This window comes from Schistocerca cancellata, chromosome 1 (genome assembly GCF_023864275.1).
Source record: "Schistocerca cancellata isolate TAMUIC-IGC-003103 chromosome 1, iqSchCanc2.1, whole genome shotgun sequence".
NCBI lineage: Eukaryota > Metazoa > Arthropoda > Insecta > Orthoptera > Acrididae > Schistocerca > Schistocerca cancellata.
This window is the reverse complement of record NC_064626.1, coordinates 277186498-277201045: the sequence shown is the minus strand read 5'-3', so window position 1 is coordinate 277201045 and position 14548 is coordinate 277186498. Positions and strand designations below refer to the sequence as shown.

The 14548-nt window shown below is 40.3% G+C and overlaps 1 protein-coding gene across 1 annotated transcript in view; it reads left to right on the top strand.

The window, feature by feature from the left end:
* LOC126171255 (small subunit processome component 20 homolog) overlaps positions 1-14092 on the top strand; it is a 205728-nt gene extending 191636 nt beyond the window's left edge. Inside the window, exons 32-36 of the mRNA XM_049920787.1 lie at positions 5654-5975; positions 7744-7994; positions 12853-13059; positions 13476-13745; positions 13831-14092. Of these exons, the coding sequence (XP_049776744.1) occupies positions 5654-5975; positions 7744-7994; positions 12853-13059; positions 13476-13745; positions 13831-13980 (1200 nt within the window). The 3' untranslated portion in view covers positions 13981-14092. The remainder of the gene's footprint in view (positions 1-5653; positions 5976-7743; positions 7995-12852; positions 13060-13475; positions 13746-13830) is intronic.
* Positions 14093-14548: the final 456 nt, after the last annotated feature.

Here is a 14548-nt window from a genome sequence, read left to right as displayed (position 1 = left end):
GGCCACCGGAAGAGGCCACCTGTGCCTTGGTGGAGTGCCGAATGCCGCTCTGCGATCAGGACCAGGCATGCGGCTCTGCGTCGGTTCAAGTGTCGGCCGACTGCTGAGAATCTTGCAGCCTTTCGGGTGGCGAGGGCAAGATGTCACCGCAGTATTCGTGAGAGCAAGAAGAGGTCGTGGCAAGCGTTCCTGAACACCATTAATCATTCCACCAAAAGTTCCATTGTGTGGGAGACCATCAGGCGAATTTCTGGCAGAGGAGGGAGGTGCCCCATAGCTGCTGTAATGACTAACGGCATTCTCCACACGGGTCCGCGAGACATTGCCCAGACTATGGCAGCGTATTTTGTCACAGTTACTGCAACAACCAGTCAGGATTCCGGTTTCCAGTGCCATAGAGCGGTTGCTGAGAGATGTAGTCTGAACTTCCAGTCCACCTCTCATGAAGTTTACAACTGCCCATTTTCTATGTGGGAGCTGGATTCTGCATTGTCTGGGGCTCGTGACACATCCCCTGGTCACGACAGGATCCATTACAGTATGCTATGGCACCTCACAATGCGCAACAGAGAAGTCCTCCTCGCACTTTTTAATGCCATTTGGGCGTCGGGTCACTTTCCTGACGCGTGGCGTGAGGCAGTTTTAATCCCTTTTTTAAAACCTGGGAAGGACCGCACGAGCCCAAGTAGCTACCGTAGTATTGCCCTCACTAGTTGCATAGAGAAGACCTTGGAGCGGATGGTCAACCGCCGCCTTGTCTCGATGTTAGAATCCCGGCAACTCCTTAGTCGCTTTCAGTGTAGGTTCAGGAGGTTTCGTTCCACCTTCGATAACCTTGCCCTCCTGGAGGCGGCTATACAACAAGCTTTCCTACGCCGTCATCACCTTCTAGGTGTATTTTTCGACATCGAGAAGGCTTACGATACTACTTGGAGGCGTCTCATCCTGGAGCAGCTTCGCGAATGGGGTTTTCGTGGTTGTCTTCCTCTTTTTATTCAGTCTTTCCTCTCGCCACGATATTTTAGATAACGGATTGGTGACGTCCTGTCTGATCGCTTTGAGCAGGAGAACGGTGTCCCTCAGGGTAGCGTTTTAAGTGTGACTCTCTTTACCATCGCTATTAATAGCATTATGTCCATAGTGAAAAGTCCTGTCCAGTGTTCTTTGTTTGTGGATGATTTCTCCTTGTTTTGCTCTTCTTCAAGCCTTGCAACGACAACTCGTCAGTTGCAACTTACGATTAGGCGTTTGGATGACTGGGCGCAGAAGAGTGGTTTTAAATTTTCCACCGAGAAGTCTGTATATGTTCTTTTTAACCATTCTTGTTCGATTTTAACCTTTCCTGAGTTGAGGATGGGGGACGCTATTCTTACTTTTAAAGACACGGTGAGATTTCTGGGGCTCATTTTTGACTCGAAGCTCACGTGGTTGCCTCATCTTAAAGACCTGAAACGGCGGTCACTTAAGGCTTTAAGTATTTTAAAATGTCTTAGCCACAGTACATGGGGAGCTGACAGGACTTGTCTGCTCCAGTTTTACAGGGCGTTTGTGTGGTCTCGGCTCGATTATGGGTGCACGGTGTATGGGTCTGCGATGCCTTCTTACTTAAAAATGTTGGACGTTGTGCACCATGAAGGGCTTCGGTTGGCCACTGGGGCATTCCGAACTAGCCCCATACCCAGCCTCTGTGCAGAGGCTGGTGAACCGCCACTTCATATGCGGCGACGGCTACTTACAGTGCGCCAAGCGTATAAAACGTTGTCCACACTATACACCCCTGCATACCATACCGTTGCTCAGCCTCCTCTGGCACGATTGTTTCATAACCGGCAACGTGCGACGCAGCCCTATGGGATTCGCGCACAGGATTGCCTCGGTATGATGTCTATGGCTGGTCTTCGTGTTGTACGTCGCGGTTGGAGCAGATCTCCACCTTGGCTCCTCCGGAGACCCAAACTTATTTTAGATTTGACTGATTTTACGAAAGCTGGCACACCAGATTTTACGTTCCAATCTCTGTTTTTTAACATTTTAGATGTGCATCACGGTTTCACTGTCGTTTATACTGATGGCTCCAAACAGGAGACTTTCCTTGGCTGTTCTGTGGTGTTCCCTGATCATGTTACCCGGATTCGCCTCCCTGCTGAATATACTGTTTTCGCAGCGGAGCTCCACGCGATCCTGACGGCACTGGAGCAGATGCATCGTGTTCGGGGCGATCGATTTCTTCTCTGCTCCGATTCTCTAAGTGCCTTACAGTCACTGCAGAACCTGTACCCGACTGAAGAGATGGTCCAGCTGATACATGACCAACTGTACTTGCTCCAACGGCGGGGTAAAGAGGTATCCTTCTGCTGGGTGCCTGGTCATGTCGGCATAGGGGGCAATGAACAGGCTGATCGGGCTGCCAAGGAGGCCTGCAGAGAGCAGGATGTGGTCCAGTGTCCTATCCCCTTGCAGTCAGTCATCGCTGCACTCCACAGGAAGTGCATGGAGTTGTGGGAGGACGAATGGCTGGCAGTGACGGCCAATAAACTGCGGTCCGTAAAGTCAACCACTCGGCCGTGGCGTTCCTCCTGCCGGCTGCTCAGGCGGGAAGAGGTGGCGCTCACACGTCTTCGGATCGGGCACTGTCCTCTGACACATAGCTATTTATTACGGCGGGAGGATCCTCCGTTTTGTGATGCTTGTGGTGTGCACATCTCTGTCCGGCACATTTTAACAGACTGCTTTTTATACCGTGATGCAAGGGCAGAAGCACAAGTTGATGGGGATCTGCCTTGTGTTTTAGCTAACGATGAGACGTGTGTGTCTAGGGTTTTTAAGTTTTGTGATGTGTCTGGACTCTGGCCTAAACTTTTAGGCTGGTGGTTTTAGTGTATTGCAGAGTGGCTGACTCCTCCCTTTTTTCCTTGCGGTCAGCCAGCCACTTCCATCTGCTCCATTGTTTTAGCTCCCTCTACCTTTTTCTTCCTGTGTTGTCCGTGTCTTACTGCTGATGCCCTGCTTCATCCCACGCTTCGGTGTGGGTGAGCACATATTTTTCCATGATTTTCTCTGTGTTTTATGTTCCGTTTGATGTAAATATTCTGAGTTTTTTTCTTGACACCCGTCTCACTATGATACTGAACGGGCGCTGAAGACCTTGCTGTCGTGCGCCCACAAACCCCTTCTACTACTACTACTACCTACCCATGTCACAATAAAAACAGATTCACTGTTTTAAGGCTCAGAAAATAGATAATTTTAATGGAAATATTGATTGCACTGATACTACAAGTGCCAGAACACATGATTAATTGAAATTCAGTAATATTGATATAACTTTTCATCTCAACATGCCAGTCTCAGAACAATGTGTCATTCAGCAGCCCTACAGGAGAGCCCTCAGAAGACGTCTTACATATAGAATATCTACAAACTGATTAAGTAAATTCTGGAAACTGCTAAATTGCAGTAATTGATTGATTGTGACCATGTGCATCTCCTGACACATTGTGACATGTGAGCAAAAGATGACTGATGGCATTAGACAGCATGTGAATATGGCATGTTACTGTTTCTTTACACAGTAATTGGACACATGTACAATTTTATGTACAAATCATTTTAACTAACTTTTACAATGTTTTGCCTTGAATTCGTATATTTTGTCAAAGCTTATGATTTGGTTTCAACAAAATCTGTACTAGACAACCCTTGATGAACAAGGCATCATGTCAACATTTTTAGGATACTCAGGAGCACAAAAGCTTCCCTTATATTTCATCAGGATAGTGAGAATTTCAGTGCTGTAAATGAAGTCAGTTACGGAGATTGTGCGTCACCTAAACTATCCCAGCAGCCACTGAGGAAGTTTTTGGCTCACTAAACAGGAAAAGAAGAATGATACTTGTTAATGGAAACTACCTGAACCACTTACGTTGACACCATACACTTTTCCTATGGTGCAGATGAACTTCAACATCCAAATTATGATCTTAATGGGGCAATTTCAAAAGTAGCACAGCAAATCGATTACAATAAAATTAAAAAATTAAGATATGTTCAGTTACCACTTAAGTAAATTATTACAATTTAACATTAAAGTCAACTAACCAGTTGATGAGTTTTTGCATTCTAAATAACTGAATGGCCAGGAAAATAAATGAAAAGAAAGGAAATGAAACTAAGGGCAGCTCTGTAAGTGGTGGGAATTATTAGGATAGACAGGAGAGCGAATGTATGTATCACGCAACAGACTGAATTGTAGAGAAAATGAAACAGAAGCAGTTGGGACGTGTTGCCAGCTAAATGGGTGGTAGATGGGCCAAACATTCAGCACCAGTGTGGGTGTTTGGAAAAGTCAGAGAAGACTTTTATCCCGTAGTGGATGTCAAGTGGCTGATAACGATGAATTTAAATAATGCAGTGTAGAGAAATTCCAGTACCACTGGGTATTATTCAGTGCAGAGACATTTTGGATTCTTGCATCACACTTGAGCAAGTTATAACATTTATTTGCCTAATTTGCCCTTATGATGAGGAATTTTGTTTCTTGATTAATTAATTTGATCTAAAATAGTGCAATATTCTTTGTCAGTTAACATCATTTTGATCACTGCCAGGAAGCACAATTGATGGTATGAGCAGATTTCAGGTCAGACTTTTGGGTTAAAATTAAGATTTTGTGTTTCTAAGGTGTAGTAAATCAGCTTCGACTGTTGATAACAACTATTGTGGATGCAAGGGGCTACAGTGGGCATAATGTAGCTATTTGTCTTGGGCAGTTACAGTGCACAGAACCTATGTTACTTTGTACATCGAGTCAATCACATCTACAATTCAAAGGTAATCAATTTTCAGTTAGTACAGATTCAGAAACTTCAAAAATTCCACATGTGAATTATAGAGACTTAAATTTTCACAAGCAATAGGATTTGGGACTCTGGGTTATTTTGGTGGTCACCGTAGATGACGCTTACCTGTGTTTGCTTAAGTGACATGCTCTGGGGCTTAAATTTTTATCAGATACCCTGTTTTGCACTTTGTATTTTAGTTATTCTATATGGAATATTTGCAAGAGATTTAGTGATGCTATACTTTTTGTATTCTCCACAACAGCAGTGAAAATTGAAAAAAGTCGACAGTTTTATGTTAAAATGTATGTCTGCAATTTCTACTAAATAATTTTGACAACCATCTCAGTCCATAAATTTGAATGTTATTTTGATTAATATCTTTATGAGGACTTAAGTGAGACTGTGTGGCCACCCCAAGATATTCCAATGAACTAAATTTCTCACACATCGTCCCCAACACGTGAACAGTAGTTTCAAGCTACATTTACTCAGAGCAATGTGCATTTAGTGTTAGGGGTAGGATCTTTCACATCACTGGTCACTTTGCAAGCAGAGCTATACACATGGAATCCTTTGCTCCTTTCTCTTGTCAACTAAGCAACAGTTTCCAAATGTATCTTCAACAGTGATTACCTTGCCTTTTGTAAGCATCAAAACACACAGGCATGCGGCTGCTCCAGAGTATGGTGACAATTCACCACCAGCCTGCTACATGACTTAATGAAATTCTTGTTTTGTTCTGATCTATGAGTCTTTTTGTATCTTTAGTTGTAAATTACTTCAGTTGTGTACAGTGCATATTTCTATTTCAGGTGAAACATCGACAGCTGGCTGCACAGCTTTGTGGCTTATTTGTTCAAGCTGAAAAGCAAGAATTTGAAACCCGTTTTCAAGTAGTGCTGCCAGTTCTGTTACAGCAGTTTGGTAGAGGTTTTGAAGATAATCGACCAGGTAGATTTGTTCGCGTTGTTCCTGCAGCATCGGATGCTAATAGTGAAACTAAGAAGGAACAGAAGGAAATAAGGAATGATCATCTGCTTTTTCAAGTACTTCAGACCCTCCTAAAGATATGTGAACATTGTCCATCTTTCCTAAAGAGCAACAATTGGAAGTATGAAGTTGAAGGTTTTGCAGGTACTTTAATTTGTTGCAGAATTACTACTTTCTTTTAAGAACTGAATTGGAGTTTTATTGAGGGGACACCCTTGTTAATGAGTTGTGGTTTACTGAGGAAATCATGCTATAGTCTCACTTAATTCTCATTTCAAGAAAGATGAGTGCTTGTTAAGTCCCATGAGTCATTTGGATAATCTCCCAGACAGTCAGTGTCTCAAACTCTGAAAATGGGAACTTGTTCCCCCACATACACTTTCATCCTGACACCTACAATAAATCAACTTATGTTAATCCTCCACCCTCTTTCCTTCTATGTTTTCGTCCTGTAAGTTCCTACCACCTCCCCCAGTTACACCCTATTTGCTATGCATTATTTATATTGTTCTTTCCACCTGTAATTTTCTTTTCTTCTCTATCCATCTTCACGTCTTACTATAACTGTTTCTCGTATTTCTGAACTCAAGCTTGTATTGTACTTATAATGTACTGTCTTTGTCCTCATACTTCCACTTAACTTTGTGCACATCTTTACTTTATACCTCATGGGGTCCCACATAACTTGAGTTCCGAGTGATCTGCCGCTATTCATCTCTCATTTCACCAGACTACTTTCTCTCTGTCATATTGGAGTTTAGAGCTCAGTTCCTGTGCTTGCAGAAAAATAATAATGAACTAAAGATGATTCCACCTTTTTGCAAGTGCACAAATTGTTGTTTTGTTGTATCAACCAACCTTGTTTCACCACAGTTGTGGCTTCCTCAGTGGGTTTTTTATTATTTTCCTGAAATACGTACATGCAGGTTATTTTTAGGTTAAGGAATATAATACATCAGATTTCATTACCATTTAAATTGTATTTGTACTTTACCTTGCATTTTACACTGTTTGTGCCCTGTTGCTGCCAACCAAAACCAGCCACAGGTCTAAATTAGTACGCCTTGTCATCTGCAAACAGGAGAGATGTTAGAAAATTGAACATTTTGTGTAGTTCACCATACCCAAGCCACACAGAACTTTTATCAGTGTCCACAGGTTCATCTCAGCTAACCTACACAAAAGCACACTTGGTACATAAAAACAAACTTGTTACAGCTAAGAAGTAGCAAAGTACTACAATAGTAAGGCCAAAAACAGGTATATGCCAAGAGTTTTACCAGAACATACATTGTAAAGGTTGGATAATTAATAAATAATTCAATTCAGATGATTTTCTAACGGACCTTGTGTTTATAGATGACATGGTGTACTAATTTAATCCTTAGTTGGCAACCACAGGACACACACACACACACACACACACACACACAAAATAAAATATAAAAGGTAAAATACACACATAACAAAATCTGATGTATTATGTTCGTTAATTTAAAAAAACATGTATGTATATATTTTAGGAAAATAAAAAAAGCCCACTGAGGATGCCCCAACTGTGGTGAAACATGGTTGGGTGATAAAACAAAACAGTAATTTGTGTACTTGCAGAAGGCAGACCCTTCCTTAGTTAATTGTTACTTTCTCTGTTTCACCCTGAGCAAGGAATCCATTGTTCCAAAAGATAGTAGTGGGCCTACTGTTTTTAGTTCCTGTTTTGTTATTTCCTGTGCTTGGAATTGTGCATTCTGCCGGTCCATGTGTATGTGAATTTAATAGCTCTTGTAATCTATTTCAGATAGTTACATTAACTGATTTGTTTTTGTGGTATTCTGAAATAACATTGCTCTTTCTAGTTTTATGAGTTGTCTTGTATTGTATAGTTGTATATACATCTATTTTCACTTTTCAGAAAATGCAAAGTTGCTGCTATCACATGAACATGAGTGGGTCCGTCTGGGGGCAGCACAGTTCCTGGGCTTTGTCTTTGGTTCACTTGACCCACAAAGATTGGCCTTTCATGTGTGTAAAAAGACTAACAGTGATGATGGAAATTATAATGGCTGTGGTTTCCTGAACAATTCTGGAAAACTTAGATCCCTAATATTGGATCTGACTGCCCAACTGCAACCTGTTGAAATATCAGATGACTTTGTTGAACAGGTATACACTTAGCAGAATCATCAGTTCATTTAAAAGTTACTGTGTTTTATTGTTAGGCACATCTGAAAAGTTTTGTGAATTTCTTTGACATGACTATTTCAATTATCTGAGAACTGTGAATAAACATAGCATGCTTGATTACAAAAAGGAAGTTTTAAGACAGCTACACACATAAACAGTGAAAATCTAGCAATAGTTTTTCATGTTGTTAACAATAATTCTGTAAGTTGTTAACTCTTCACTACCTTTGGGAAGGGTGTTGTTACCATGACTCTTCTGTACCATGCTGAACTAATGTGTAATGATTTTAATTGTATGACAAATCTTTACAGATTGAAATTTGAAATTGCATTTATTGTGTCCAATACTAATAACCTGTTGGCACAATAATGAACCTCATTTAAAATGGACACTCATTGCCTTATAGTCATACTTCACTTTGTTTAAAACTATGGTAAAGTCAGGAAGTTACTACTTGTTTATAAAACATGAATATTCAGTGCTTGATCAACAGTACATGCACTAAAATATATATGTATAGCTGACTCTCGATAATTTGAAACTCAAGGGACCATGGAGAAAGTTCAAATAATCCAGAGGGGGTGGAGAAAAAAATTCAAGTACACTAGACTTTGATTGAAAGTAAATTGTAGTACGTACATGTAGACATTCATCCTTATTTTAATAATGTGCAATATAAGACATGCATGTATACTTACAGTACATACATACAGTATAAGAAAAACAAACCAGTGAAAACATTACATGTCATTTTGAAAAATAGTCAGTGACTGTAGTGACTTTCTTTTGAGTGAATTACTTCCATCTAGCATTGTCCAGCTAATTTTTAATGGTAATGTGAGCTACAAGGGAAACTCCCCATTGCACCCCCCTCAGATTTAGTGGTAAGAGGCCCCAGTGGACAAACCATGAAAAACTGAACATATATCAGGCATGAAAATGGGAAGAAGGTGTACTGAATGTGAAAAAAAGCAAAATAGAAACAATGAATGGTGCAAGGACAAAAAGTGCAGTATAGAGCAGTGTACAACAGCAACGCATCATAATTAGGTGGCAGTGGTGTTGGACTGCCAAGCAGGCGAACCATGATCAAACCTTCCTCCCACCTATTCCTCTCCTCCCCCTCCCCCCTCCTCACCCCTTCCCCCCCTCCCCCCCTCCACTGTTTGCTGTGCTCAAATTTGTGTCTATGGTCTGTGTCATGATGTAACATCTGTTTGCAACAGTGAGGTATAAAGTGGGGACCTATAATGACAGTTTATTCTGCACAACTACTCTATTATTAGGCAAAAGGAAATGGCTTTCGAATGGAAACTGCAAACATTTGATGACAAGGCAACAAGTCAACCAAATCTTCCACCAGAAAACATGTCTAGTGTGTTGTACACGCCATTAGTAACAGTGTGTGTGTTGTATGATAGAAATCGACACACCTGGTAAGTGAGTGAGATATGTCTCCTTGCCCGATTTAGGTGTTCATATGAATGTGAATATCATCACTCTCAAGAAAATGATGAAAACATAATAGTTTGTCACATAAGCTGCAAAAAATGAATGCAACAGTTTCCCAATCTCATAGTTTTTCTGTGCTCTGTCAAAATAGATGTTTCTAACGATTTTGAAGGTGTGTTTGATTTTGAAAGTTTCGACTCTTGAATTCCTTTGTTGTAACATAGTTCACACCCATTTATTTGTTGTTTTCATTTCTGTCACATCTGTGTGTTATCTCACCTGCTCTCACTATTCATCATATTTACTTGTGACGGTAATGTATTCTTAGAACATGACACATTCTATAACCAATGTATAGTATGACAGTGGCCAAGACTACTAACTGAACTAAACTCCTCCCGAACAGGCCAAGAAGGCCCAATGGTACCAATCGGCCGCCATGTCATCCTCAGCCCATAGGCATCACCGGATGCGGATATGGAGGGGCATGTGGTCAGCACACTGCTCTCTCGACTGTATGTCAGTTTCCGAGATGGGAGCCGCTACTTTTCAATCAAGTAGCTCTCCTCAGTTTGCCTCACAAGGGCCGAGTGCACCCCACTTTCCAACACCGCTCGGCAGACCGGATAGTTACCCATCCAACTGCTAGCCCAGCCTGACAGCGCTTAACTTTGGTGATCTGACGGGAACTGGTGTTACCACTGCAGCAAGGCCGTTGATGTCAAGACTACAGAAAGAAGAAAATTTCAGTGACCAGATGGACAGTTCTCATAATTTTGTTAAAAAAGGCACAAGGGAGTTTTGAACGTGGCTCGTCCGTTTTACAGTCAAACGCCATAACCACTTAACCACAATGCCATTCTGTTTCTTGTTATTGCACTTGTTAAGCTTGGACTGTTCACTGTTTTATTTTATTTATTTATTTTTTCACAGTTCAGTATGCCTCCTTCCTGTTTTCATGCTTGATCCGTGTTTAGTTTCTGGCGGGCTACCCACCGAGCCATCTTACCACTAAATCTGAGGAGAGTGTGATGGAGAGTTTCCCTTGTGAGAAGAAATCACCACTTGTTTCATTCTGATGTTGCAGGAGTGTAGTATATGGACAGGTGACCTTGCCTTGCTAAATGCGACTGGAGTTAGTATTTGTTCTTCCCTGTCTTTCTTGTCCTCATCCTGATGGACCAACATTTCGGCATCAATTAGAACACCATGGAACTGATACTATCATCAACATGAATGAAATCCTCAAAGGTTAACTCACCACAGCTAGGTAGAATTTTCCATGTGACTGAATTTGTTAATTCTCACAACTGTGATGGCTGTTCCACATTTTATCTTTGCATTACAAACCTGCAATTTCTGAAGCAGTTATAAAGAGTGCTAGGGCTGACATTTTTCCATCAGTCATGGTTATAGAAGTCAAAACTGTTATATTTACCTTCTCACATTTTTCAGTGCTAAGCAGCACCAGTGAAAGAATTTCTCTGCTGTGGAGAGTTTTAAAATTTTGTACTACGCCCTTATCCAATGATAGCATTCTTTATGTCATGAATATAATAGAGGGAAACATTCCACGTGGGAAAAATATATTTAAAAAGAAAGATGATGAGACTTACCCAACAAAAGCGCTGGCAGGTCGACAGACACACAAATAAACACAAACATACACACACAACTCTAGCTTTCGCAACCAATGGTTGCCTCGTCAGGAAAGAGGGAAGGAGAAGGAAAGACAAAAGGATTGGGTTTTAAGGGAGAGGGTAAGGAGTCATTCCAATCCCGGGAGCGGAAAGACTTACCTTAGCCTTTACAAATGTCTGCTTGTGTCTGTGTATGTGTGGATGGATATGTGTGTGTGTGCGAGTGTAAACCTGTCCTTTTTTCCCCCTAAGGTAAGTCTTTCCGCTCCCGGGATTGGAATGACTCCTTACCCTCTCCCTTAAAACCCAATCCTTTTGTCTTTCCTTCTCCTTCCCTCTTTCCTGACGAGGCAACCATTGGTTGCGAAAGCTAGAGTTGTGTGTGTATGTTTGTGTTTATTTGTGTGTCTGTCGACCTGCCAGCGCTTTTGTTGGGTAAGTCTCATCATCTTTCTTTTTAAATACATTCTTTATGTCAGTTTGACATGATCTAATGGTAGTTGATTGTTATGTACAATGCAGTTCTTCAAAAACAGTAAAATTTTGCATATCCCCTTTTTCATATCACTATTAACCAAGGTCAGCCATTCATTAAACAATTACATCGTCATTCATGATTTTGTCTTAGAGTGATAAGTTGTGAGAATCGATTTTATTCACTTGAAACAGTGTTGTTTCTCAGTTGTCCCTACTATGAGTGGTTTCAACTTCTGAGAACCATCCATGGGATCGATAGGAGGACAGCTATTCTGTCCTTGCTTAGTTTTCCTCCAAGACCCTTTTTGTTCTTGATTCCTAATGTGCAATCAGGAAGATATTTATAAAAAGGTATGGTTTCTTCTGTGTTGAATATGTTGTATGGGTTGTAGCCATTCAGAAGCTGTTTTAGTTCATCACTCCATTCAATATAAAGGGAATTGGCCTTGCTGACATTCCCTTCACAGATTACTTTTAACATGATGATGTGACCTTTTTTAATACTATGACTTGACCTTTTCCTTCAACATGAAATCATCCACAGAAGTGTTTTGTCCTCTACACTGATTTATCCACTTGAGTGAGCAGTGAGCACTCCTCGAGACAGAGAATTTCATCCTGATGATCTTTTTCTTTCTTTGCCTAAGGCACAGCCAGTAAGACGATCTTTATTTTTTTAAATCTGACATTGTAGATGATAAAATAGCAGACTCTTTTGCAACATCTTTTTTTTTTTCTTCAAAAATTCCACTCTCTACAGCTTAAATAACAAGCTTTTTTCATTAACAGAAAGACATTTGTTCATGGCATTTCATAATTTTTAAGAAACACGGATTGACTTTAATACAGTATGAAAGCAGACTGCAGACTGGATGGGATAGGGATGTAGGCTGGAGAAACAAATGACAGGTGGTCTGAGCCTGTACTGGAAACAAAAGTAGAGGCCTTCAAATCATAGAGTGTGCAGGAGCCAATGTTGAGGTGCAGTATCTATGAGTGAGTGAACAATATACCAGCTCAGCTCATTGTGTTAACCTCTCAAGTAATTACTCCTCAAAGCAGAAACAAACTTATTCAGTACATCTATGTTAGAATTTGTAAAATTGTGAGGAATTCCTTGAGATTACCCTTACCTTTCTGGGTTAAACGAGTTTTCTTTAGAATTGCGATTTTTCAGACAAATCACGAATCTTTCTCCCTAAATGTCTATATGAATAAAGCTGTGTTCAGAAATTACATAATCTGAATGGTGTGTCTGACATTCACAGGTGGTTAAAGATTTGGTTTATTTGGCGAGGGTCCTAAAATATTTAGAGGAAGATGATGTTCCAGAAGTCGTAGTATTTGGTTCAGAGCAACAGATGTCAGATGATGAGGAACAATATAAATCAAAATTATCTCTTGTATGGATGATTCGGCGAATGAGAAGAATTTCAAATAATGAGATAATACATTCACCACACTCCACTACACTGGTAAGTGATTTTCTGCTCCTTTTTTTAACAATTTAACTGAACTCAGTGTAGTTTCAGCTCTCTGAGACTGCAGATGTGTGTGAAAGTTGCGCTTATGTGAGTGTGTGTGTGTGTGTGTGTGTGTGTGTGTGTGTGTGTGTGTGTGTGTGTGTGTGTGTGTGCGCATGTGTGTGTGTGTGTGTGTATGCGTGTCTACTGCTGACAAAGGCCTTAATGGCCGAAAGCTATGATTGTGTGAATCTTTTTATATTGCCTATCGCAGCTCAGCATGTCCGCTATATGGTGAGTCGCAACTTTTCTTCCTTCTCTCATATTGTTACATTCCATCCTGGATTTTCCATTGTTTGAAATGTAATATAGACATTTTAACCTGTTAACTTGTTAAAATATACCATCTTAAACCTTTAATGTTCTAGCAAAAGGCTGTTTTCAAATGGATTGGAGCTGTGGCAGTCGATCTGGGGAAAGAAAAGCTTCCATTGTACTTGCGTCATCTTCTTCCCCCTCTGGTTCGTGTGCTAACAAGTTCTGATGATTCAAATTCTGAACTACGTCGCCTAGCTAAAGAAGTAGCAGATATAATTAAGAAGAAAGTGGGTACAGATGAATACACTCATCATTTTACGAAGCTTCAGATGTCACTAACTGCACGTCGAGCTGACAGGAAAAAAATCAGGGCTCAAGAGGTAAGCCATGCACACTGTATGACATTTTAATATTCTGAATCAGGTGTACAATCAGTTTACATATATTTTATTCTGTTTGTCTCAGGCTGTGACAGAGCCACAGAAGGCTGCAAAACGAAGAATTAAAAAGCAGTTAAAGAGGAAGGATAGCAAAAAGAAGAAGATAAGTGCCTTTAAAGGAAAACCAGTGAAGAGAAAACACAGTGATAAACTATGCATTGATGAAATTATATAAGTTTTATGTAACAAATGCATAAATTTTGTATATTTCCAGAAAATTTTGAATATTAAGTATGTGTAATGTAAATAAGTCATTGAGAAGTGTAAATATATTTATTTTTTTAGTATTTTCATGTTTCACTTACAAAAAGTATCTGTTAGTCAGTAATTATATATTAAGATTTCTTATCTGTTATATTGTAATCTGTCAAGAAGTTCCAGTGTTAAAACATTTTCAAGCTGCAGTTTGAAGAGCAATTTTTGGAGTCAGTCAAATGACTGGACTGTGGTTAAATCTTTCAAGCCATTGCAAACATTCAGGAACACTGCAAGTCTAGTTACTTCTATTAGCTCCAGTAGGTTCATTGCTTTGGTGGCAGAAAAGAATCTGACAGAAAACCTGACAAAATCCAAAGCACTTTGATAATACAAGGTGTTCATTACAAAGTACCATATTTACTCGAATCTAAGCCGCACTTTTTTTTCCGGTATTTGTAATCCAAAAAACCGCCTGTGACTTAGAATCAAGTGCAAAGTAAGCGTAAGTTCTGAAAAATGTTGGTAGATGCCGCCACAAATAACTT